Here is a 26,893-nt window from a genome sequence, read left to right as displayed (position 1 = left end):
AGTTCAGAGACTTCCCATCCAATCTGATGGGGCTTAAGAGGATCTGTCAGGAAGAATGGGATAAACTGCCGAAATCCAGGTGTGCAGAGCTTGTAGAGAGAAGACTGGAAGCTGCAATTGCTGCCAAAGGGGCTTCTACAAAGTACTGAATTAAGGGTCTGAATACTTATATAAATGACAGATTTCAGTTTTAGATTTTCAATACATTTTTTAAAAACATGCGTTCATTTCATCATGATGGGTTATTGAGCATAGGTTGATGGGCAATTTTATCCATTTAAAATGTAACCTACAAAACAACAGCGTGTGCAAAAAGTGAATGGGTCTGAATACTTTCTGAAGCCACTGTATACATCCTTGTGCTTCTATCACATGGGGTTGTTGAGCTATGACTGATATGAGACATTTAGAGTGCATAAAGAACTTTCCATTTCTGTGCAGAAAATCCCTAATTAATGGCATACACAATCACAAAATATAAAAGTTGTAAACTGAAAGTACAAACTCTTTTCCTGAATTTCAACTCAAACCTTGGCGTTGCCTTGATTGTTTGATATTCTACATTTGGATGCTTTCCAAGTTGGTGTTTGCCAATTCCCCCTCAGGAAAGGTAGCAAGAGTTCCTATTCACAAGGAATAATCACCATTTCCCTGCTAGTTGCTAGCTAGTCCCATTGGAAATTCATGGCAAAGAATACCAGAATGAACAAAGTTGTGCCTTTCAGAAATAAATATGGATATGTATATTATATTACTACTAAATGTGGTTAACCTTTCATTGTTCATAAGTTTGCACATTCTAAGGTTTGCTGTACACTGTTTAAAATTATACTATACACTATTTTAAAGAAGAATCATTGTCATCATTGTCGCAGCACAGATTTGGTATATAACAACCACAAAGCATAAACTGCTCTTTCCTCACCTGCATATTTCCCCTTCAGTGGTCTGCTTTCCTTGTCACCATTCACAGCAATGACCTTGACTGTGTACTCATTATCGGGACTGAAATCATGTATTACTGCTTTGTTTTCACCTTTCGGGATTTGGAACTCTGTTTCCTCTCCACCTGTAAACAGAAAGGAGGAAAAATGCTTAACATGGTATGTCCTTCCACCATTTTCTACACGCACCAACACGGTCGTCAAAGCTGATTTCTGATTTAGGTTCCTAGAGGTCTTAAATTCAAGCTGTTGGTGTAGAGTGCTACATGTCAGGACTGTTGTAGGTGAAAAACACTTGAGGGGTTTCGGATGCGTCAACATGGGATGGAGGGAGGCGGTGAAGCAATAAACAATCTCTATTCACGGGGAAGTTAAGGAGGAGCCCCGCTACAACACATCTGCTTCACTTTTATTACATCGCAAATGAAGATAACCTTCCCTCTTTAAAAGCTATGCACTATTCCTCTCCACTCGCTTGTAAAGAAATGCAAAACCCTCCGAAGAACCACAACGAGTTACTTGTTACTTGGAGAACATTTATGGGGAACATTTAAGTGCAACTGGCTACTTGTTAACTTTAAGGTCTGGAAACCTGTTTGATTTTGTTTGTGTAAGATGTATATATTATTTGCTCTTTTAGATAATTCCACATAAAACCATTACCACCACAACTTTCAAGGGTACTAGGCACAGCCTGGTGCTTGCTATTGAAAACAGTCTTAGATATTTAATAAAATGCTTCAGAAATACAGTACATCACTGCCTTCATTCCTATAATGTCTCAATTATTTCAGTGCCCAAGCTTCATCCCACCTCACTGTTTCCATTTGCAGACCAGGAGTTCTTAAGACTTAGTGTCCCACTAATCCAGTCACTCTTTACTGATCCCATTCCAACACTCAGCCATGGCAAGTTATTATGAGGTATCACGTACTGCTAAGCATACACTGTGGCCTGTAGACCCTGCCAGGACCTTAAAATTCTTTGTTTTAAACAGTGAGCAGTCATGATTTTTGGCAAGGTTTTTCATGTTCTAATATTACAGATTTTTATTTGTAGAACTGAACATCATAAATGCTTTACTTTTTGCAGGGGAGTTTGAAATGTGATGTTGTAAATTCCACTGCTGTATTACAAATGGGCAGAGAGGATTCAGGCGGGAATACAGTAGCTGTCAAACCAGACACAGTTCAAGTCTACCAATTTCTGCAGTGGCCTCTGAAGTGGGCATTTCCAGTCAGTTTACATGCTAGGACTTGATTTGCAAAATAACCCTCCAAAACGGTTCCCACGAAGCCGAAACTTTAAAACCAGTATGTGGGAGTCAATCTCACAAGCACTTCTTCTTCATCTAGGAAGGGGGGGGGGGTCAGTCCATAAAGGGGGATTCATTTTCAAACCCTCAGCAGTAAAACTGTTCAGACCACTCTGATTATTGACCAATTAGAGTGATTTAAAAGCAGAGGCCGTGGCAATCGGCTGCCAGAGAGAAGATCCTGCCTAATCAGCAACATTTCCACAGTACAGCCACGCAGTCAAGGTTAGGAGGACCAAAGAAGGTGCAGCAGAACAAGGCAGGTTTCAGAGGGTGACTGTGAGAGCCATTAATTCAGTAACAATGGATGGTGCAAATCAACTTAAACAGCAGGCCAGAGCACTTGGCAAGGGACGGCTTATTGGACAGGAAAAAATAAATCTTTGAGCGAAAAGCTAATTTCTGAAAACCCGCCTTAGCTGAAATATGTATTGTGATTATTGAGTACATGGATAAGGAAGCCATAACTTATGGCCCATGAGTGTTTAAATTAACTTTCTGGCTGGTATTATGAAAGAAAAAAGAGACAAAAATATAATCTGAAGGATACATAACCAGTAAACAAGAACCTTTCAAGCAATGCAAAGCATAATTGCATAATTGCAAAATGATTAGGACAGTGGCAACGTTTAGTTTTTTGACTGTGTACTTCAGCACACAGGAATAAAACAATGCATATGTGGTTAAAGTGCAGACTGTTAGCTTTACTTTGAAGGTATTCCAAAAAGCAATGGGACAATTTCACATAATGTAAAATAGAGCCATATTTAGTTGTTGGTTGCAAATCCTTTGGATTCGATCACAGCTCGAAGTCTGCGACCCATAGACGAGATGCTGGGTACCATCCCTGGAAAAGCTCAGCCAGGCCTGTACTGCAGCCATCTCCTGTTCCTCTTTGTTTCTGGAGTTTTGCCATCAGTCTTGTGTTCAGCAATTGAAACACATATTCAGTTGGATTCAGGATAGCTGATTGACTTGGCCAGTCAAGAAGGGGTGGCCTGTAGTGTAGTGGTTAAGGTAAATGACTGGGACACGCAAGGTTGATGGCTCTAATCCCAGTGTAGCCACAATAAGAACCGCACAGCCTTTGGGCCCTTGAGCAAGGCCCTTAACCCTGCATTGTCTCCTGCTTAGTCAACTGTACGTCGCTCTGGATAAGAGCGTCTGCCAATAATGTAAAATGTAATTTAAGAACATTAGGCCTTGGAAAACTTGGTTGGTTTGGCAGTAGTTTGGGGTCATTGTCCTTCTGCAATGTGAGGCGCCTTCCACTGAGTACTGAGGCAATTGACATTAGATTCAGGATGGATCTGAGCAAATAAGATGTTTCTGTACACTGCAGAATCCTGGTGCTGCTGTCGGTAGTTACATCATCAATGAAGATAGGTAAGCCAGTTCCAGACAGACATACATGCCCAACCCATAACACTACCTCCAACATGTTTCACAGATGAGAGGGGTGCTGTGGATGAGCAGTTATTTTCTTTTTCTACACTTTCCTCTTTCCATCACTTTGTTATAGGTTAAGACCCTTCTCGTCAATCCATTAGCCTTTGTTCCAGAACTGTAAAAATTGTTTTGTGCTTTTAGTTAACTCTAACCTGGCCGTTGGGTTCTTGATGCTTACCAGTGGTTAGCATCTTGCGGTGAGCCTTCTAAGAGGTTAACCTGGTGTAGTCTTGTCTTTATGGTACTCCTTCACACACATCTATGTCTACATCCTGGAGAGTGGTCTTGGTCTGTTTGACAATTGAAAAGGGGTTTTTCTTCACAATTGAAAGTATTCTTCGGTCTACTACAGTGTTCTTCCATGGTATACCAGGTTGTGTGCTATTGCTGAGCTCACCAGTGCGGTCTTGCTTCCTAACAATGTATCAAACAGTTGTCTATGACACACACACAAATGTGTCTGAATAATTACTCAGTCTCATGATAGCCTGCTTTGCTTGAATTGACACTTAAGGTCCTCATGGTCCTCATGTTGAGAGACACCGGACTCCAAATGCAAATTCCACATATAGAATCAACTCTAGACCTTTTGTTAGCTTTCTTGTGTATGAGTTAATGGCAGATAGCTAAAATAACCCATACTTATTTGCTCTCATAAAACTGGGTACAATATATAAAAAGGGTCACCCGATATGGATGTAAATCCTCTCAAATTAAAGCTGTCAGTCTGCACTTGTCACATCTCAGATCCATTGTGTTATTTCAAGTCCAATGTGCTGAAGTAGAGAGCCAAAACAACAAAATGTACAGTATGTCACTGTTCCAATACCTTTGCATTTAACTGTATATTGTTAATTGCTCTCAGATCTGCTAGATCACATTTAACAATAAAGGTGTCATACATGTTTTATGATAAAGTTATGATTTATATAAATCCACTATTATTACAGCATATGCAGCATATATCATGTATATGTGTGAACATTTTAAATGACATTCTCAATTATTTATCTTATTATTTATTTATCTTATTCCATATATCCAATGAATCCCTATAGGCAAAAAAATAAAATAAAACAAAGCAAATACAAATTATGAACAAGTCGAAACACAAAACAAGAACCAAATGTAGTCATTCCTCTTATACTAAAAGTTTGAAGTGGCTAAATTTCACCCAAACTGAACATAAGAGTAAATGAGATGCAGACACCCAGCCTGATACCCACAGCGCTTGGTGTTGAGAATGTTGGGGAAACACCCTTGCTGAAGCAGGAGAGTAGGTGGATTTTCATTTTTAAATGCCCAGATTTATTTATTTATTTATTTTGCTGCAGTGAATTTTGGCTACTGTTCAGGAAAAATAAAGGAGTATCTAAGAATGGTCTCATTTCTGAACTTTCCCTACAGTACTTCAGGCAAACTACAGCAGCTGTACCTTTCCTTGTGTGAGTGACTCACTCAGAGCAAACAGCACAAATAAAAAGCCCACATAAACTTTGAGACAGCTGAGACTGTGTTTACAGAAATGAAAGACATCCACTTTTAAATTTTAAAAGAAAAATCAACAGTATACTGTGTTTAGTGCTTATTATTAGAGTACAAAAGTGCGTAAAATGTCACTGTCCAGACTGTCTCAGTCCCCAATTGTCTTGACCTTTTGCATCTGTGCACCAAGTCTGAGCATGGAATTCTGGGAATAGAACATCTATGCCCCCATTGTTCTCTGTCAAGTCAGATCTCAGTGTTTGACTAAAGGATGAGCTTGGGCATCGCAATGGCAAATAACCACCTAAAGCACTCAAAGCTTCTCATCTAGAAAGGTTTCTCACTGAGCTCTGCCTACATGAGTATAAGTTATCGGTTACCAGATCTTTCACAAATGCCTCCTTCATACTATTCTTTGACCCCAGTTTGCTGTGGGGATTTGTTCGAAAATATTGACTTTCCAGAACTCTGGAATGGTAAATGTTAACTCTTGGTGGAGGCCATTGTTATGTCTGCAAGCACGCTGTGCTTTTTGAATAATTTTCAACAGCATTCCTTTGCATCTGACACAGTATGTAAAACTGTACAGTGCTTGGGCTTGCCTGCACAGCATGATGACAGGACAGGCATTATGTTGACCGGTGACCTGAAAGGTAGGTCAATAATCTGCCGCACGTCTCTCAACGAGTGCTCATTGAGCAGTTAGCTGTTCAGCCTGGAGACTGGATAGAAGCTGCATAGAGGAGGACACATTTTGACAACTAGAAGGAATGTGAGTGAATGAGGTGTCTGCCTTACCTGGCTCAGAGGTATAGATAAATCTGTAGCTTTGAAAATCTCCTCTTGGCTCTTTCCATGCCACAAGCAATTTGCTCTTGCCCATGACTTTAAAACGTAGTCTTCTGGGATTTGAGACTAGAGAAAAAAAATATCAGAAGAAAAGACTCAAGTTAATATGTGGCCAATTCTGCAAAGGCTTGTATATAAATATTTATTGTATATCCTGGATAATTCCCCAGTGTTAGGCACACCACATGGTTAATTACACTAATACAGAGACAGAGGTCCACAGAGGTCCCACTAATGAAAACACGGTTAACACACACAGAATACAGACACAGACAAAATGGACATCATGCTTGCTACACAGAAAGTAAAATCACATTCTCTTTCTCCTCTTTGAGTCATTTGGTACAGTGAGAGGGATTGTGGGAGCCAATGACAACAGCTCCATTTCCTGTGAGGGCAGGGGAGTATCAGATGCTATTTCAGGAAATCTTTGATGTTTGATGCCTCTACAGATCAGGACAGATGGGGGTGAGAAGGTGGTGGGGTCTCTAAAACATATTTTGCAGTGATTAAAGTACAGTGGGCATCGAGAGCACCTTCATGCCCTCCATCTACAGTGGTGAAGTGTATGCCATATAACACCAGAAGTGAAGCCTTTCAAAAGAGAATGTGACTTTTTCTTCCCAACAGACCCAACACCAAGAAAGTTCCGGAATAGCATCACAAGCGTCTATTCCGGCTGATGGAGAGAGAAAGAGAGCTACATAATCTACAGTAAGAGCAATCCAGTCACCATTCCTGTTGGTATCTACTTTAGTTCAATAAATAATAATAATAATAATAAATGCATCACCAGCACCAACACTATAGCATTCCAGCAATTCAAAGAAGAAACAAAATGAAATAAAAAATATTATTTCATGTGCCACAAACAGTCTCACAAACACACGTTTGTGTCTTCATGTTCTGCCACTAACAGTGCAGAAAGGTGCCAAAGTATTTTTACATACCTATACTTTGTCTTGCACTCTCATAAATGAAAGTACTTATAGAGATATACAGTAGAACTTCAGAGATCTGAACCTCAGACAACCGGAAAGACCGGTCAACCAAACAGGGGATAGAATCGCTGTTGGATGGAAGCAAGAAGCAGGCGAATAATTTTAAAGATCGTGTCACACTGATGGCTACAGCCAAGTTTAGCCTATTGTTGTACTTTATATGACAGTTACTGTGTGGAAAAATGCCATTGAGATTATTGCTTTATTATGACTCAAAATAAACTTAAGTAATTCATTTCATAAAATAGGTGTGTTTCACGTCACTTTCAGGGTTCTAAATGACCCGATGGGTTCGGTTCTCTGAGGTTCTACTGTATGTTAAAAGAGGCTGGTAGGAACTACGGACTGGTGGCAAGTGCAGAGAGTGTAGGTATGTAAAAAGCCTACAGTTTGGCAGAAGTCATATGGAGTGGTAGTTCGAAACTATTTGAGGAGATTAAATATACACTCAGTGATCACTTTATTAGGTAAACCTGTACACCAGCTTGTTAATGCAAATATTTAATCAGCCAATCATATGGCAGCAACTAAATGCATAAAAGCATGCAGACATGGTCAAGAGGTGTTTTTCAGACCAAATGTCAGAATGGGGAAGAAAAGTGACTTTGTCAGTGGAATGATTGTTGGTGTCAGACTGGGTGGTTTGAGTATCTCAGATATTTTCATGTACAACAGTCTCTATAGTTTGCAGAGAATGGTGCAAAAAACAAAAAACATCCAATGAGCAGCAGTTCTGCAGACAGAAACGAGTTGTTAATGAGGGAGGTCAGAGGAGAAGGGCCAGACTGGTCAAAGCTGACAGGAAGGTGACAGTAATGCAAATAACCACGCATTATAACAGTGGTATGCAGAAGAGCATCTCTGAACACACAACGTGCCAAACCTCTAAATGGATAGACTACAGCACCAGAAGACTAAAGTCTAAAGTCTAAAAAAGAAGTATAATAAATATCTAATAAAGTGCTCACTGAGTGTATGTTGGTAGATTAATATATATATATATATATATATATATATACATATATTTTTTTTTTTTTTTTTTTATAATATCAAGTTCACCAACCTGAAATAGTGGATGCGTAAACCTGCAGGACTGTAGTTTCTGTGAAGCAAGATCTCCCTTCTCAGGGAAAAACTGAATCCAATTTCAGCACAGTGAGCTGTGTATTGGTCTGAACTCTGAGATCTATGAAGGGCTGGCGCATTTCTGTGCACACAAATTAGTTTGCACAGAGCAGCTTCCTCTGCGTATTTGAACCTAGCTACGGACACTTCGAAAGATCTACTATGGAAAGAGTCTTCTGAAGCAAACAATCTCCAAGAAAAAATAAATAAAATAAAATAAAATAAAATGTATTTATGAGGAAAGGAAAAGATCAATTTGAGGTTAGAAAAGGCCCACAGGCGGTACAGGGGTGGCTGGTTGTATTCCTAAGCACTTTCAGCTCTTAATTGTAGACTGGCTACACATGAATCGAGTTGACAGCAAAGGCTGTAATAACGCAGTGAAAACTGGCTCCTCAAGCTTGCTCATACGTGATTCGTGTAATGTAAAATTGTTCTGCAACGGGCCCCACAAACACAACGAGGCATTCGACAGATGCCCAATGAGACGCGTACAGGTCATTAATAATGAAGACGAACACATTTCGTCCATTTGCTCGATGTGCGGAAAAGGATTTCCGGAAGCACATCAAAACAGCGCGTAGATCGAGACCCTGGCTGGTCTTTTAAAAGATTTTCTCAGAACATGTTAGTCAATTCCTTCACCACTCACCGTTTTACAGCACTCCCCAGGCAAATTAACGCCAATGTGCCCAAGATGACAATTTAGTGTAATGTTCCTGTCATAACAGTTTCACAGTGTCATGCACTGACTTGCCACTTAAAGGATGCAGGCAGGAGGTCCTGTATTATGTATAAGATACAAAAATGTAACACATTTCAGAGAGCCTTTGATGTGGTTATCCCTCATCCATGGAAGACACCTCTAAATTGGAGGTTTCCACTTACGCCAGATCTGTCAGATTCTCTTTTTTAAATACCATTCTTCCGCTAACTCACCTGGCTCAGCTCACCTGCATCTTTAACCTACACTGGCAGAGCTGCTGAGGATGTTAAAATATTAAAGTCCAAGCCATGGATAGACTTAGAGAAGAATGTTCCAGAAGTAATGTGATGCAAAAATAGCATATGTGAGTCTCCCATCTGAGCATAAAGGGAAGACAGGAAGTGCAAAATGTATCTTCATTTGGTCTCAGGGATGTGAGGACAGGCAGCTATGTACTGTATCAATTAAAATAACCTGGGTCGAATTCAACCTTATCTTCAATCCAGGCTTTGTGCCCAATCATTTTAACGGCTTGATTTCACGGCATGTTTGCCTGCTTAAGTTAAAATGTATTCTGCAGTTTTTGGTGAGGATCATTCACATTTTAGCTAATCAATCTTTGCCTACACCCAAATTCAGAGATCCTGATTCAAATTATCCCTATTTTCAGCATGTTCCCTATATTAAATATAAATCTTGTTTATTTTCATTAACAATCAATTTTTCATTTGAGAAGCTGCTGGTGCCAAATTAGACAGGGAGGCCAACAACAACCCTTCCTCCCTCGTTCACAAAATTGTGGGGCTACCGTTGGCACTGGCATTATCATGGAATTGATCTGCTGAGTGCTGAGTCACTCCTTCGAATATTATTCACTTCGTAGAATATTTTCAACAGTTGACTCGGTAGCGTAACTTTAATTCAGAAATATCAAAGCATCTTGTAGAAAACTTGCATACCACTCAAGATTAAAGAAAGGTCCCTTGAATCTTGAGTTGCATTTGAATTCTCTATTTGATGCTCTGAGTCACTCCTGTGCCATTTAAATTATCATCTAATTTCCCATACAGCACAATATTACAACCCTTGACTAAATTACCTCAATTTGATCAATCAGACCTTAATATAAAGCATGCGATGTGCCTGGAACACAAAGTAGCATTTGAATCACGGTTATGGCAGTTGCCTACTGGGCAGAAAAGACATTGTACAATATAATGGCTCTGCAGGAGTTCTGTACCAACTGCCACCCAAAGGTGGCTGAACCCAGCACAGGTAGTTCACATTTGCATTTCCTTTTGGGGACACCGGACAGAAAGTAGCGCAGACACTGCCTGCTTCGCCCAGGGAGCAGGTGGAGAAGGTGCTGCAACCACGAGCTGAGGCAGTGTGTAACCACCTGCCCTCTTCAGAGAAATCACAGTAATCCCCCGGCGTGTCCTGTTCGCAGGGGGAAAAAACCCTCCCCTGGCCAGAAGTTCAGACCTGCACACGCCGACAGGTTCAATTCAGCGGAGGGTCAGAAAGGAATGTGAACCCCCTTCAGCCGAAGACGCCAAACAGTCCCCGGAGTACAGCGCGATTCCTGTACTGTATCGTGTGATTCCTGCATGTTTCTCAATGGGAGCATTCGGGCTTCCCATCCCCATCATAGGACCTGTACCCAGGTTTTCCTCAGTTACCACACAGCAGATGATGGAGAAATCAAGGCCAACCAAGTAGACCTGGGTCAAATTTGCAGTTCTTTTGGATTCAAATACTTTTCTAAGCTTAACTGAGCTTGTCTGGTGTATTTTAACCTCTAAAATACTCTCAAAAAGTGCAGACCCTACCTTCTGGTCCTCTCGGTTGGCTCAATTTCACCAGGCAAGATCAACTGAGCACAAAAAAGTATTTGAATACAAAACAATTATGTATTTGACCTAGGTCGGCAACCGAGGCAAATGTCTCGATGCCACCTACCTGTATGCGCCTGGTTATACCCTTGCTCAAGTTTGTCCAAAACCATTATGAGCAGCATGCAAACTTTTTAACACATGAGAGAGGGAGAAAGGAACACACACAACATGGATAGAATGAAACATGGGTAGCTGTAGGAATTAACCAAACCTGCACATGGGGAAAAAAGAAACACTAAAAGAAACAGCAAGTGATTGAAGACTCGTTGCTTTTCTTACCTTGCCCCTCGACTGGGGGAGTAAAAAAGGCGGAAAGTGCCAGAAAGACCAGCGGCCAACACATCTTGCTCCCCAGTTCCATAACCCGCATCCTTACGACCGTGTAGGTGAGCTTCCTGACACACCTGGGGAGACAGAAAGACACTTCAAGCACACATCGTGATTAACACTTGTACATGCGTGTACGAGAGGCGGGTTGTTGGGTTGGGAGGGGTCAAGTGAAAGGGGGTGGAAGTAGCAAGTTGCTCCGAGACAGGAACAGTACTGACTTTGTTCAACTTTGACAGACAGGATCCAGAGGACTGTTTCTGAGCATTGTGAGAGAGGACAACCAGACCAATGTAATCCTTGTCATCTATTCAACAGGGTATTGAAGTAACCCAGTGGATTAATTGTATCTGAAGTAGCACAATCAGATACTGGAAAAGCCCTGCCACATTCCTTGCAAAGTCCTGAGGCTTCTAGACCTTTAGAAAATGGTCGCATGCAGCAGCAACAGCAATTAGATAGAGATTAATGGGGGACTAAAGAGCCCCATATGATTTTGAGCCCCTCTAGAATAATTTGAAATATTTCCTGTGTACAGCATGGGAAAAGCTTGGCGAGACTTCAACAAATAAAACAAGTTGACTAAACCCTGATTCATTCCTTCTCAGTCTCAGCACATATTTAAAGAATATATGTTTACATTTTATGGAGTACATTAGGCTATGGTTTTTAATCTATCATACAGTTGAATAATAACAACATTACCATTAATCAAACAATTCTCATCAAAATATACAAATCCCTTTATGCCTGTTTCGTACTGTAGCTAAAGCCATATTTTTGATCAAACCAGAACAGAGATAACTAAATCACGCTTTATTCAGGTGGATGCCTATGGGATGAAGAGGAAAATGCTAGAGCTAATGTTATCAAGATGAAATGTACCTTAACTATTTTTGGCTGTAGCCTATAACAACAATACGAAACATCTTTCAAACAACCTTCATCTTACAAGAAAATCATTCAAATTGCAGTTGACAAGTTATAATTATTTTATCATATGATTATTATTATCCTGCAGAAGTGTACGAGAATATCAAATTACCAAAGCGATGCGGTTCAAATGATGTTCAAAACTCGGATTACATATACCCTGTACCAGGCAATGGTGGTCATTGTAATCGAATAAAAAAACTCTAGGCGCGTAAAACTGCTATTTATTAGTTTAAACGTTTTTCGAATGTCCTATTCTTTCTTATGCATTCATAGCTATGAGAACTTTACTAAACAAGTTAACTTGCGATCAATATCCCAAACAAAGTTTTTAACCCCTGCTGGACTATCCTGAATCAAAGAGAATGGCTTAGTAGCTAACACGTTGACACAACATATTTAGGTTCCAGTCATGTAGAAAATTGCCGCTTGAAGAGGTAACTCTAATCCTGAACGGAATACAATCAAAACAAACCCTAAATCTTCAATATTTACACATCAATAGACCCCTTCAGTCGCCTCGTAGCTCAGAACGACAACAAACATTAATTTCAAGCTTAACTGTCGCCATAGTGACATACTGTCAATGTGCTTTAAGTTAGCCTAAATGAAGACCATCACTAATTAATGGATGTAGGCTACTGCTTGCTTTAATTTTTAACAAAATAGGTCAAAGGGATTTACAAAAAAGTTGAACAAAAATCGGAAAATATTTCGTTTTCATTGACATGCTTTTTGCGCACTTTCCATTCACGTTCCATTAACAGTGTGGATTAAAACGGAAACGTTAACGGAGGTGCAATGACTAAAATAAATAGGCTAATATAACATAAACACAGAAATACCCAATTTTATGTTACCTTTAATTCATCACGTCAATTTTAACAATACAGTATTCTGTTTAGTTCATTTTTATGCAGCAAGCATAATACCTTCAATCACATTCATTGAAAATTAAGCTTCTCAATTAAACCACTTTTCAAGGTAATCTATGAATGAGAGCCTAGCCTATATGCTACACAAATAAGGGCAACATCCTTACAATACCTTTCAGACCATGCACTGTTACGCTGTATTTCCTCCCAGCGGATCCTCAGAGCACCCTTGAGTGAGACTGCCTTCCCCGGCCACTCTCCCAGCTCCCACTCTCCGTCAGTCAAGACTTGAGCCGAATGTGGGTGTTTCTTTCGTGTTATTCACCCATCCCTCTAGCTGTTCAATCCTTCATCTCGTTTAGAGCGAACTGAGGGAGGAAAAAAGCACGGTCAACCAATTGAAAAGGATGGGACGAGCTGCAGAGGAGAAATCTCAACTCCTGCGAGGCACCGATTTGCACTCGCAGGTGATGTTATCTGTGGTGGTTATTTGTTTAGCTACTATGCCACATAGACATAGTATGGTTATCTGAAATATAAACGGTTGCAATTATATTAATTTGAAAAATCTATCCCAATCCACCTGCCATATTAATGTGTCGTCAGTTTTACCGCAGGCTTGTATAGCGTTAATTCACTTTTAAAATGAGATGTGCTGGCCAGCTTCCCCGTAGTTGCGTTAAATTTCATTTCGTAGGCTTTTACTGCTTGCTACGAATAACCTGATACAAGCGTGATATCCAAGCGTAGCACTTCATGAAAGAAATTTATAACTAAATCATCGATCATTTATCTCTTCGGAACAATTATCGTTGGCATTTCAAAATTGTGTTTTGCTGGGCAGTACTATTTTACTGCAGTTTACGTTAATTAATTCCAAACTGCAGTCATTTACAAAATATTTCTAGATTAAACTGTGTTCCAGTGAAATGTTCCATAATTGTGGAAAGTTTTTTTTTTCTTTTTCGAAAGCTTAACTGTTTATATATCGTGAGTCTTTAAGTAACTGAATTAAGTTTCTTGTGAGGGCATGCCTTCAGGAAAGTTGAAAACTATTTGAAATCAGCTTCAAGTTCTGTTAAGCAATTCATTTTTAATTATTTATAGTTAGCTGAAACAAGGGTAGGCTGTTTTACTACAAGAGTATGGCTTTACAATGAGTAGTAAAATACATGAAAAGTTGAGCTGACCAGTACCCCTTAAGAAGCAAACAAACACGGCACAATAAAACCGCTAGTTAGCTGGACCACATTTTTAAGTTGAAAACGTCTGGGGGAAGATGAGCTTTGCACAGTTGCCGAGGGTGTGTCTCTGTACCACAGTGTGCCACGCCATCTCCTGTGCAGGCACCGGCAGACACGGTTGCTAATAACGGCAGACTGCAGCTTTCCTGTGGCACTCCCCCATCCTCTCTGATCACAGCCCCAGAAGAGCCAGATGTCCCAACAATACAAACATGCCACACAGAGAGAGCCCCACCTTGGCAAAATACAAATGCATGACACCGACAAAAGAGAAACACACTTCTTCCTGTCTGGTGTTACTATATATCAAATTGGAATGTTGTGTGGGTTAAAAATAATGACATTTAATTCAAACGTTAGGCTGTATGATTGTGGATATAGCCTGTAGGCTTAAAAGAGATAGATGGTAGGTGGATAGATACTTTGTTACTAATTTTCTATAATAATCTACAACAAAAATTGCCACTTTGCAAAAAAGACCCCCTTTGCTTGAGATAAAATTTCAAATTATCACTCTTAATAATTGTCTTTTTAATTACTTTTAAATGCTGACTCAATAATATACTTATTTCTTTAGTTTCAGCTAGAGTCATGTACCAGGGCGCTCTCTGTTAAACTGAGGACTGGTTAGGCGTAATTGTTGCAGTAACCTTCTCTTCATGTGGCTATGTGAAGTACAGGTTATCACAGCTATGTATTTTACATGCACTGCAAGATTTATTAGGCTATATGTATGTTTATCACAACAGTTCTTGAAGTTTTGGCCAGCGGATAAATAATCTTTCATAAAAATTCCTTCATAAGCCTCAATTCGACTGTTATGCTACACCAACCTAGTCTCACAACCCATTCGTAACCATGGTAAGAAATTGTTAGAGCCTACCAGTGGGAGAGTGTCCATTTACTATTTAATGACTTTTAATGATTGCTGCATAGTTAGACTTAATTCATGTTATAGGGTGGCGTGCTGAATGCTGACAGCTAAATAAATGCGTTTACTGCCGCATAGATTTAATTATCCTGCTGCTCAACGCAGTCTCATACAGTACACATGAAGTACAGCATCCACGGGTTTTTGCTCAAGAGTTTTTCCCTCTTGGACACTTTGAATAATACTGATACAGCTATATTTTCCCAATAGTACTGGCAGACGGATTGGAAACCTGTTTTCTTTCCTCCCAGCAGTTCTGCCCCATATTCTTTGGATGCAGCTATGTGGAAACATTTTATTTTCGCTGCAACATTTCATTTCTATACCATACATCAGGGATTTTCATACTGAGATCGGGAGGCCTCGGCAAGACAGGTAAAGTATTTCCGCTTAAATCGTTCTACCTGTTTCATAAATTATATATTTAGACATACAAAATGAGCCCTGTCTAGTTCATACGCAGTTTGCAATATTATTATCATCGTTGTAATGATTAATATACTTATTGTGCTTAAACCTGTGTCTTATATAGATCCATTATATAATAATACACCTCTCCCTGAGACTTGATAAGCAATCATTATCCTCTTAGCTGGAGGAATGCTCCTTTAGCTGAAGGGCGAACTCACTTTTCTGGAGTACAGTTTGTCGTGTGGGAAGATCCCACTTGTCGGATCTCGTCTGCTACATCTGTTAAGTTGCTGCGGAAATGAAGGGGACAGCAAAGGGAAGTGAGAATAGTAGTGTGTATACACTCAGTGAGCACTTTATGAGGTATGTAGGACTTATTGTCTCGACTTATGCTGTAGCCTATCCACTTAGAGGTGGATGCATTGTGTGTTCAGAGATGCTCTTCTGCATACCACTGTTGTAATGCGTGGTTATTTGCGTTATTGTCATGTTCCTGTCAGCTTTGACCAGTCTGGCCCTTCTCCTCTGAACTTTCTCATTAGCAACAGGTTTCTGCCCGCAGAACTGCAGTTTGCTGGATGTTTTTTGTTCTCTGTGAACTCTAGAGACTGTTGTGCATGAAAATCCCAGGAGATCAGCAGTTTCTGAGATACTCAAACCACCCTGATCACTTTCCTTCCCAATTCTGACATTTGGTCTGAAAAACAGCTGAATCTCTTCATGTCTGCATGTATTGGTTGATTAAATATTTGTATGAACAAGCTGATGGATTGTTCTACCTAATAAAGTGCTCGCTGAGTGTAGTAAGCATGGCAATCAGTTCACCAGTAGTCTGTAGGCCAGTGGTCCTCACTCAGGGTCCTTTCTTTGTTACCCAGCACTTAACTGATCAATAAAAGCAGTTGATTACACTGGTAACTCACCTCACCTGGTTTCTTGGGTCTGAATTGGTTTCTGCTATTAAGGCAAAAACTAAAACCAGCAGAAACTATGCCTCTCCAGGACCAGGAATAAAGATCACTGTGTAGGCTGTCATGAGTGATGTCACTCGCGGAGACTTAAAAAGCAGCTGTTATTCCCTTAGCTGGGGGGGCATGTGCCTTTAGCCAAATGGGCTAACACACATGCAGTGTATACAATACGTCATCATAACCAGTAGTGAGTGTTCAATTTTAGGGCAAATGATTATTTATTTCATTGAAGTGAGGTCACCATCCACAGGTTGCTTATTTCAGGGGGCCTTGAGATGAAAGAATTTTGGAACATCTGGTGTGCATAATGCCTTGAGTACTTCTGCATTACTGGTTATTAATCATGTCTGATTCAGCTGTAGGTGCATTGGACAGCACTGTCGCCTCACAGCAAGAAGGTCCTGGGTTCAAATCCCGGCCTTGGCCATTTGAGTGGAGTTTGCATGTTCTCCCTGTGTCCGCATGTATTCACCCCAGGTACTCCGTTTCCTTCTCACAATCCAAAGACATGCAGGTTAGGCTCATTGCAGTCTACATTGCCCCTACGTATGAGTGTCTGAGTGAATGGAGTGCGTGTCCTGTGATGGATCGGCGACCTGTCCAGGGTGTATTCCTACCTCTCACCCAATGCTTGCTGGGATAGGCTGTGCTTTACAGGCAAAGCAGAGCAAGTCTGAAAAGAACACCAAGCTGCAAAACTGCCCAGAGCAAAAGCTCTCCCAGCACCTACAAGGGACACCTACTTCTGGGAACAATCCAAGGCATGCATGATGAACTGCCCCCTCACTATCCGAGATGCCAGATAGGTAAATGCAGTAGCGGCCGTGAGTTGATACAGAGTTCACCGTGCGTAACATATAACCTCTGCAATATTTCAGAAAGAGTTAGAGGGTGTCTGGCCATCAGATTCTTTTTGTTTTTGGTGGAAGCCAGTTCTTGGTATGATTATCATATTCTGGAAATTACATAGCGAGTACATTTCTAAATGAACATTACATTGAATAAATAGTTTAAATGTCCCATGGGTGAATTGTATTTGGTGAAAAACGTAGGTATTTGTGAGATTGGGGCGATATCTTGGTGTATCTTTTGGTTGTCGCTGTAGGGCATTCCTGTCATTAATTAGCATAGAAATGTGATATTCTACATACCCAAATAAACATAAACAGAGATAACCAAAACAGGAGGGAAATCTTAAGAGATTGGAAATTGATTGAAAACTAACATTTGCTTTTCGGGTCACAACAATGTTGCTGCTCCAAAATTATCTTCTCATTTTAAATCAACAGCATCTTAGAATTTTCTGACCTTTGACCCCCGGAGCCCCAAAGGCAAGCTTCATCTTAGGCTCCCCTCCTGTCACACCCCTTTTCACCTCTCTTTTAGCCTGTCTTCTGTTGATGCGCTGAATTTTGAATTAGCATTCTTCAAGCAACCTTAGAGCATGGGTTTGGGTATTAATGCTTTTGGAATCTGAAGTACAGCATTAAAGGGTTCCAGGAACTGTGTGTCTGAGATAATTAACACAGGGTATTTACCTCGCATTATAATTTAAAATGCATATCTACTTTGAGCATAAAAGAAGATTTAACATTATTTCGAATTGATCCCCCAAGTAAAGTGCATAGTCATAGTGCCAAACACGCCATATCCAAGCAAATACCCACTTTGAAATAGCTAACCAAAAACTCGCAAAGTTTTCTTCAAGACAGCTGCTACATGTAAAACCAGTTTCTGTATGACTACAGAAATGATACCGGTAAAACATTAGTCAGAAAATGGGATGAGAACAAGGCTTGCTAAAATTGGTTTAAAGTAGCCTGGAACAATTGCATGTATTACTGGTGAATCTGAAAGAATGGCTCTGGGCAAACAATGAAGCTGCTTAGTTCTGGTTTGGCACTAATAAGTGGATAAGTCAGAGTTTGCCCTAACTCTATTTTAATGACCCTAGCTGTGGACTTATTTTATATTATTGGATTAAAGTTGATTGCTGACTTAGTGCCCTCTTAAAATGATACACCCTTTTCATTTGTTTGCTTGTGAGTGGTGGGGTTGTGCTTGAAACACAAGTTGGGTTTGATTGTCTTGTTTACTCTGTCTCTGAACTGCAAGCTTTCTCACCTTGGCCATAAAGCTCTTTTTCCACAAATGACAAAGTCAGGACTAATGATGGACTAAAGACTGAGCTAAAGACAGCCATTTTCCAAAGGTAACCGAACATTATCAATGGTTTGTAATTAGTGCTTTAGTTGTGATGTGGCCACTGGGCTAAAACAATGTCTATGACTAGAGCACAATTTAAACACATTTTACAAAATGCATGCTTTTCATTATCTTGAGCAAACTGCTTGGGTCCAATGAGACATACATATGACAATAATAACACTCAAAACATAACAGTATATCAGCTGGAACTGCCTGGCACACTGCGTGTGAAAAAACTAACAAACGGTCTCAGCATGTGTACGTGTGCTGCACTAAAAACAACAACTGAAAAGCTTTGTTGTTACAGCCCTACACTTTTGGAGTAGGGCTGTAACAACAAAATCTGGTCCAGCAAGATAAAAAAGTAGTCTTTGAAAAGCAGGTAGCCATTTTGTCTCTGTCACAGCAACTTAATGGTTATGGTTATAAATGAAGCCATGGTTCTCAGAAATTATTTTAAACCTGTTCAACAGCCTTTGCACATCAGAAGATTTTTGTATATTGTTTAGAGCTGAGTGACTTGACAATACTGTATATAACTTGGTGACCACTTTATTAGGTAGACCTGTACACCAGGTTGTTAATGCAAGTATTTATTCAGCCAATCATGTGGCAGCAACTCAGTGCAAAAACATGCAGACATGGTCAAGAGATTCAATTGTTGTCCAAACCAAATATCTGAATGGGTAAGAAATATGATCAAAATGAGCGTGGAATGATTGTTGGTGCCAGATAACTGCTGATCTCCTGCGATTTTCACAGACAACAGTCTCTAGAGTTTACAGAGGATGGTGAGAAAAAAGACATCTAGTGAGCGGCAGTTCTGTAATGAAAATGCCTTCTTAATGAGAGAGGTCAGAGGAGAATGGCCGGGCTGGTTCAAGCTGACAAGAAGTTGACAGTAACTCAAATAATCTTGTGTTACTACAGCGGTATGCAGAAGAGCATCTCTGAACACACAACTCAAACCTTGGAGTTGATGGGCTATAGCAGCAGAAGACCAATAAGTATGAAAATAAATCTAATAAATACCTACTAATCTGGTTTGAATGTATACTATCATTTATTTTTATATATTAACATTTTTAATAAACATTTATTAACCTCTATGGGCAGCCTGTAGCGTAGTGCTTAAGGTACATGAGTGGGACCTGCAAAGCCAGCTGTCGGGCCCTTGAGCAAGGCCTTTAACAGCACATTGCTCCAGGGGGGATTGTCTCCTGCTTAGTCTAATAAACTGTAAGTTGCTTTGGATAAAAGCATCAGCCAAATAACTTGTAATATTTTAACCGTAAAAGAATGCTGATCATCTGGATTTCCTCCGTAAGTTCCTTTCCTTTTGTTATTAAATACATAACATTGGTCTTCTCATTATTTTTAAATACATATTTGTCCATACATGTTTTTCCATAGACTGCTGCAGTTTCAGGGTTCACCCAATGGCAAATACACTAAGCACATCCTGGATAAGAAGAGTTTCCATAACGTACTTCAACAGTGGTCATTTACCTCTTACTAAGTTACAGCAGCATCTTGCCTCTAGAGCATGGATGCACAACTCTGTTCCTGGAGGGCCGTGCTGGTTTTTATTCCAAGCAGTTATCTTAGTTTTAGTTTTCTGGCAGCACTACAAACTGTGCTGGTCCACTCCTATACACACAGTAAAGTATTTAGGACACATTTGCAGTCTGTGGCTGGTGCTACAGGTATCAAATCAAGATATGATTGAACTAATTTGATAATTGAGTTGGAGTTGGCACAAAATCCTGAAATGGATTGGCCCTTGTTGTACACCCCTGCTATAGAGTCTGCCAGAGAGATAAATCCTATATTTTATCTGCCGTTGACCCTGGATGGCTTCAATTCCTCAGTAGAGGCAGCATAGTGCCAGGACTTAGTGCTGTCCGGAACAACCTAAGGCACTCTGAGACTCCACATGAGGGCCAGGCCTTGAATTCCTGGCCTGGAAAAACAGTCCCCCAAGGCAGCCTTGAGGGCCTCAGAATATCCCTATAAGTGTTGCTTGGTGGACAGGTGGAGTGGGAGATTACCGGGATGTGTACAAGTGCCAGATTCTCTCCCAAGTCACGGTTACATTGTGAACGGGTGACATTCCTATCCAGCAATTGAGCAGGGCGACACGTCTAAACGCATAATCCTCCCCGGCACAGGTGATGCTTTTACCGTAATGGATGTTTTCTCTTCAACTTTCTTCTTGAGAGAACTCAAAAAGAAAGATTTATTTGTATTGACCATGATATTATTAAGAAATGGCTGTATGAATCTAAAAAAAATCCTGCTTAGGTTTGCAAGTCCTTCATTACGCTGAAGTGAAATAATCTTTGGGAGGTGTAGCCACTAACTACATCAAAAAGTTGTCTGTATGAAAACATGGACACGCAATAAGATTGTTCATTGTGCAATACCGCCACCTTCTGGCAATGCTGCTCTAGGCTGACTAAGGAAGTTGCTTTTTTATCAAGTATGAATTGTGGAGTATACAATATAGTACACAACTAGAAACTTCAAACACATTTTTAAACAATATCTGTAATACACTACATATTCATTATCAATTTCATCTATATTGCATGGAGACAGTATATTATTGTGTACAGATTTGCATTTGAATGAAAAACAGGACAAATTGTTCACATTGAAATAAACTGCAGTATGTTTTTTCCCCACTATTCCATACTTTAACATTTATTTGAAAATGTATACTCGCAAGATATATTTATACTTGCACTCAAACTCAAATGACAATAAATTATGGATTCAAGCAGTGAATGACTTGTTTAACATGAGCTTTTCATTTAATGTCATTCTAGGGATCATAAAAGTAGCATTTTCTCTCTATTTCAATTTCACCGCAAGAGTGAAATTAGAGTGTACATTTGGAAAAATGACTTAGTTGCCCCTACCCACCCTATCGCCAGTTTTAATGCTGCGCTGGTCATAATTAAGCAATAACTCATAATAGGCAGTGGTACATTAGCCATTATACACTCAGTGATCTCTTTATTAAGTAGACCTGTACACCAGCTGGTTGATGCAAATATTTAATCTTAACTTTATTTAACTTTCTTCTTTCTTTTCTTTGCTTCAGACCTGGCCACTCGACAGAGACCGCACTCCTCTCCGTCAGTGAATCACTCCATGCCACACAAGCAGCCTCCCTTTCCTCTGTCCTGATTCTTTTTGATCTCTCTGCTGCCTTTGATACTGTTGATCACTCCATCCTCCTGTCCTCCCTGTCAGCAACATGGATCTGCAGCACAGCCCTACCTCTCTGGTCGCTCCTTCCAGGTTGCCTGGGCTGGTACAGTATCGACACCTCGGGCCCTTGCCACAGGAGTTCCCTAGGACTGAGTCCTGGGCCCGCTTCTTTTCTCCCTTTACACTAGATCCCTTGGCCCTGTTATCACTGCTCACGGTCTATCCTACCACTGCTACACTGATGATACCCAACTCTTCATCTCATTCCTACCATCTGACACACAGATTTCAGCCCGCATCTCTGCTTCCCTGAGTGACATCCAGAGCTGGATGAACAACCACCATCTAAAGCTCAACTCCGGCAAGACTGAAATGATTTTCCTTCCTGCTCTCATCTCTCCCCATTTGGATCTCTCCATTTCCCTAGGGGTTACCTCACGGACGCCATCACCCTGTGCAAGGAACCTCTCTGAGAACATTGCGGCGGTGACCCGGTCATGCAGGTTCCTCCTATACAACATCCGGAGAATCCGCCCATTTCTCACCCCCTACTTGACCCAGCTTACATTTGCGTGTTGTGGTATTACCATTTATAAATAAATGGTTATGGGTATGCACTTTGTTCGTAGTTCTGGAAAAGAGCGTCAGCCAAATGCCATTATTGTAATGCAATCAGCCAATTATGTGGCAGCAACTAAATCCGTACTAGCATACACACATGGTCAAGAGGTTCAGCTGTTTTTCAGACCAAATGTCGGAATGGGGAAGAAATGTGATCGAAGTGACTTTGACCGTGGAATGATTGTTGGTGCCAGGCAGAGTGGTTTGAGTATCTGAAACTGCTGATCCCCTGGGATTTCCATGCAGAACAGAGTTTGCAGAGAATGAAAAACCCAAAAAATCCAGTGAGTTCTGTGGGCAAAAATGCGTTACTAACGAGAGAGGTCAGTGGAGAACGGCCAGACCGGTCAAAGCTGAGAGGAAGGTGTCAGTAATGCAAATAACCAAACATTACAACAGTGGTATGCAGAAAAGCATCTCTGAACATACAACGCACCAAACCTCTTAAATGGATAGGCTACAGCAGCAGAAGACCAATAAGTCTAAAGAAACAAGTCTAATAAATACCTAATAAAGTGCTTATAGAGAGTATATATGTAACAGGCAGAATATTCTGGATTACTGGACCACGGCACTGGCATGGTGGTGCAGTGGGTAGCACTGTTGTCTCACATCATGGAGGTCCAGTGTGGAGCTTGCATGTTCTCTCCATATCGAAAGACACGCAGGTTAGGTTAATTGGAGAGTCTAAATTGCCAGTGTGCAATTTCCCTTGACCAAGGCACTGGGGCTTCAGAACTGGGCAAATAGAAATAATTTGGAAACCCCTTGATCTGTGATAAAGTCATCGGATAAAGGAGATCACTTACAGAACAGGGGTGAGTGTATGATTGTTACACCGGTAGATGGCAGTATAGGCATTTGTGGTGTACCAAGATCCTTGAATAACTTCCAGGTGTTACAAAGAAGTCTGAATGCGGTCATATCATTGCATGTGATAGAAAATAAAAACAGACAAAAAGAGTTCCAATCATTAGTGGCTATTTATTTTCAAAGGAAAACATTTTAAACCAAAGTCATGTTAAAAAAGACCACCTACAATTGTACATTGAACTTCAAAAACTTAAAAGCTATACTATAAAATTTCAATGTTGTACCTTAGGGATTTGTTTCGTCATGTGAAAGAAATCACAAAAACTCCCTCAAACACACTATTTAGACATTTTAAGTGCTATACACATACCTTTGTGGTTGTGATGCAAGCTGTAATTGTAGATTAGTCCCCTCTGTTTCAAACATTTGAACATTAGCTACATGTTTTCTCTATGTGCGTATTAAAAAAAAAAAAAAAGGATCTGCAGAGAGCAGCAAAGCAACACAGGTTGATTATCGTAGCCAAAAAAAGACTAACTGTCAAGAGGACTCTCACAGTGTGAACTGAATCAAAATAAACGGATTATCTGAGGCTTACTGCAACATTAAGCAGATGATAAATTAAGGCAAAGTATTCCAGCTTAAAGCTTTACAAACCAAATCAAGTCTAGGACAGCATCAGTTTGTTACATAGATAAAGGCTTTGTGCGTTGTTTACTTCTTGTTAATCAAAAATCCATGAAACATTTAGAATTAAGATGAACCATAGCACCTTACAAATGGATGAACACATTTCTCAATAGATTTACAAAGATTTGAATGGATGCTCTGCCAAAAAATATTTCTCATTAAAAGAACATTTTCAATTAAATTTGCTCAATCTGCCAAATATTAAATCCGTTTACACTTTATGTTCTCATGAAAATCCTCAAACTGTTTCTGTATTCTCAATTTTTCCATCCGTATTGAATGTTGGATTATTCATGAGGAAAACATGTACAAATTTGGCTACAATAACAAAACAGTACTATTCACAATTATCTTAAAACGAGAAACATTTTGGCAGAGTGTCTAAACAATATTGTTTTGTCAAATCCACTTGAATATTAGTGTAATATTAGCCTACTCTTTTCTTACACATTTTAGCAATATGTAGAGGTACTGGGTATTATACAATATGAAAAGATTTTAAGTCAACATTCATTTTTAATGGCAAGCATGCATTATTTAATGAATGCACTCAATACTACTCACCTACAATTGCTTCAGCTAGCATAATTCTTTCAAAGATGTTAATGTACTTCACATTACTTTTGGAATAGCGTATTTTTACAGGCAAGTTAAAGGCTATGAAACACTTCTCACAAAAAAATATCTGTATATTTTATACGAAGAAATGCTGTATTGTACTGTATTGTAAAACCAGGGGCTCCAAAACTATCCTAGAAGGACTGGTGAGGTGATGGATTTGTCATACAGTATCTCAGCACTAAAGCACCTGATAAAATCTATATATATATAGTCTTTGTGATGGTCTAGGGAAAGCATACACCTATAACAGCTCTCCTTGTATAAGACTGGTGACCCCTGAAATAATTTCTTTGTTGCACACTAAAGTGCAGCTCGCCTGTCAATGATGGAGGTGATAATAGATCTAAACTTTAAACGACTTTTGGCAAAAAGCTAATTTAAGTACAGGGTGTGTATTCTTTTTTTTTTCTTTTTACCTGGAAAGAAAAACATCACTGATGAACAGTGATTCTTTTAAGTGCTTTCGTCTTATAATGTAAATCCTTATTTAAAAAGTTCTAAAACGTTATGTATGTATTCATATACTGTATACACATGCTATTTGCACTTCAACAGTATTTAAACATATAAAATGTATCTTTGTCTAAGCTAACAAATGTTATGAAACTACTTAATTTGACCACAAATGTATGATACTAGTAGCCGTTAAAGTGAACACGCAAGTGACCAGCAGCCAAAGACATTCATTTCTACAGAATATTCAATCAATCATCAGTTAAGATCAATCAAAGCTAACAAACAAAAATGCACCTTGCTACAGCAAACTATGTGAACACAGAATATATTTTCACACCCCCCTTCCACACATCATTCCAATTTAACTATGCTCTAGTTGCAGAAAAACATGAATAACATGCAGACAAACATACTAGTGTGCGCATTTTTCATTGTTGGCAGTGGGGTGACGTTTGTGGCCAGTGGGGTGTTATAATCAAGCTCAGGGGGATCTATTTGGCCTTTGAGGTTTTCCTGAACGATCATTAATGAGGTTAAAAGGTCATTTAATAAGTTTAACTATCTAGTATGGCAACAACATTTCCCTGCAAGTAACGGCCACCTTTCTGATTGAACTGCTGTACATAGGAACAACTGTCCCTTTAGCTTACGCTAAACGTCCTTAAATGTCCGTTAGAGGAATACTGTGGAGTGTGTATCGTCGAAGATCTTGTATATCTCCAACCATGGTCCTGTAGAGCTTGTCTGCTGGTTTCTGTTGTTACTCTGCACTTAATTAATCAATTACAGCAGTTGATTACACACCTAACTCACCTCACCCGGTTACCTGGGTCCCAACTGGGTGCTGATTTTAAGGTGATAGCAAAAACCAGCAGACCCAGTAGCTCTCCAGAACCAAGGTTGGAGACCACTGTTGTAGATTAATGAAGAAAAATAAAGCTAAACTAGCTACAAACAAATCTTTACTGGACATAATTTTGTCCAAAGCAAAAAAGTCTGAAGACCTGAACACCTGTTGAATTTATAGTAGATTTTCTGGTCTCTCCTCTTTCTCGGAGCTACTCCCACTCGTGTTCTCTGAGGTACAGAACAGGTGCCAGACTGCCTTCCTACGCAGAAACTTGTCACCTTGCAGAAGATTCAGACCAGGCAACTGTTCATGGTGAATTGAGTTATTTTGCAACCAACACTGAAAAAAGATAGAACCCATCTCCGTTTGCTTGATGTTACATTCCCCCTTTCGGTTGGGACACGGATGAGAGAGGGGCGAATACACATGGTGATGACTGGAGGAGAAAGGTTTCTTTTTTGATGACTCGCTGGTGAGACCGCAACCGAGAGGCCCCAGGAAGAGGCCAAATGCCCTAAGTGTACGGCAGGCTCGCCAGGCAGGAGTGTGTGTCTTTGCTTCCTCTGCACTGGGTGAGTCCAGTGCCAGGGGGATTGGAGCCGGCGTTATTAGTCAATCTCCTCCATGACTTCCATGACCACGGTTCGCGGCCCTGTCAGAATGAGGTTGCTGACGGTCCTGTAGTCCAGGGACAGAACGTTCAGACCGTTGACAGAGACCACAAACTGGCAGACCTGGGAAGGGGAGCAGAGAGCGAGCTTTTAGTTTACAAGAAAAGGAGGTGTCAGGGATGATTAAGCGCTGTGCTGTGGCCAACTGGCAGGGGGAAAGTAGTTTATTTTCCTCTGTTTGTTACCACTGCAACATGGTTGTGGTAACAAAGTTAACCGCCCACACCTCTCTCCCACATCTCTTCTAGCATTCACTGCTTATACTTTGTCAATTTTATTC

At 40.1% G+C, this 26,893-nt stretch overlaps 2 protein-coding genes across 5 annotated transcripts in view; both read right to left on the bottom strand.

Annotated features, from left to right (window-relative positions):
* col14a1a (collagen, type XIV, alpha 1a) overlaps positions 1 to 13,177 on the bottom strand; it is a 121,087-nt gene extending 107,910 nt beyond the window's left edge. For all 3 annotated transcript variants that reach the window (XM_061247041.1, XM_061247049.1, XM_061247058.1), the window contains exons 1-4: positions 13,080 to 13,177; positions 11,052 to 11,176; positions 5,992 to 6,108; positions 926 to 1,069 (exon numbers count right to left, since the gene is read on the bottom strand). In XM_061247041.1, coding sequence (XP_061103025.1) covers positions 926 to 1,069; positions 5,992 to 6,108; positions 11,052 to 11,142 — 352 coding nt within the window. In that variant the 5' untranslated portion in view covers positions 11,143 to 11,176; positions 13,080 to 13,177. The remainder of the gene's footprint in view (positions 1 to 925; positions 1,070 to 5,991; positions 6,109 to 11,051; positions 11,177 to 13,079) is intronic.
* A 10,299-nt stretch (positions 13,178 to 23,476) lies between these two features.
* The window catches only part of deptor (DEP domain containing MTOR-interacting protein), a 56,562-nt gene continuing 53,145 nt past the window's right edge, over positions 23,477 to 26,893 (bottom strand). For both annotated transcript variants that reach the window (XM_061254808.1, XM_061254799.1), the window contains exon 10: positions 23,477 to 26,676. In XM_061254808.1, coding sequence (XP_061110792.1) covers positions 26,551 to 26,676 — 126 coding nt within the window. In that variant the 3' untranslated portion in view covers positions 23,477 to 26,550. The remainder of the gene's footprint in view (positions 26,677 to 26,893) is intronic.

Source organism: Conger conger, chromosome 1, assembly GCF_963514075.1.
Source record: "Conger conger chromosome 1, fConCon1.1, whole genome shotgun sequence".
NCBI lineage: Eukaryota > Metazoa > Chordata > Actinopteri > Anguilliformes > Congridae > Conger > Conger conger.
Note: the sequence above shows the minus strand (reverse complement) of the source record. Positions and strands in the feature narration are given on the sequence as shown.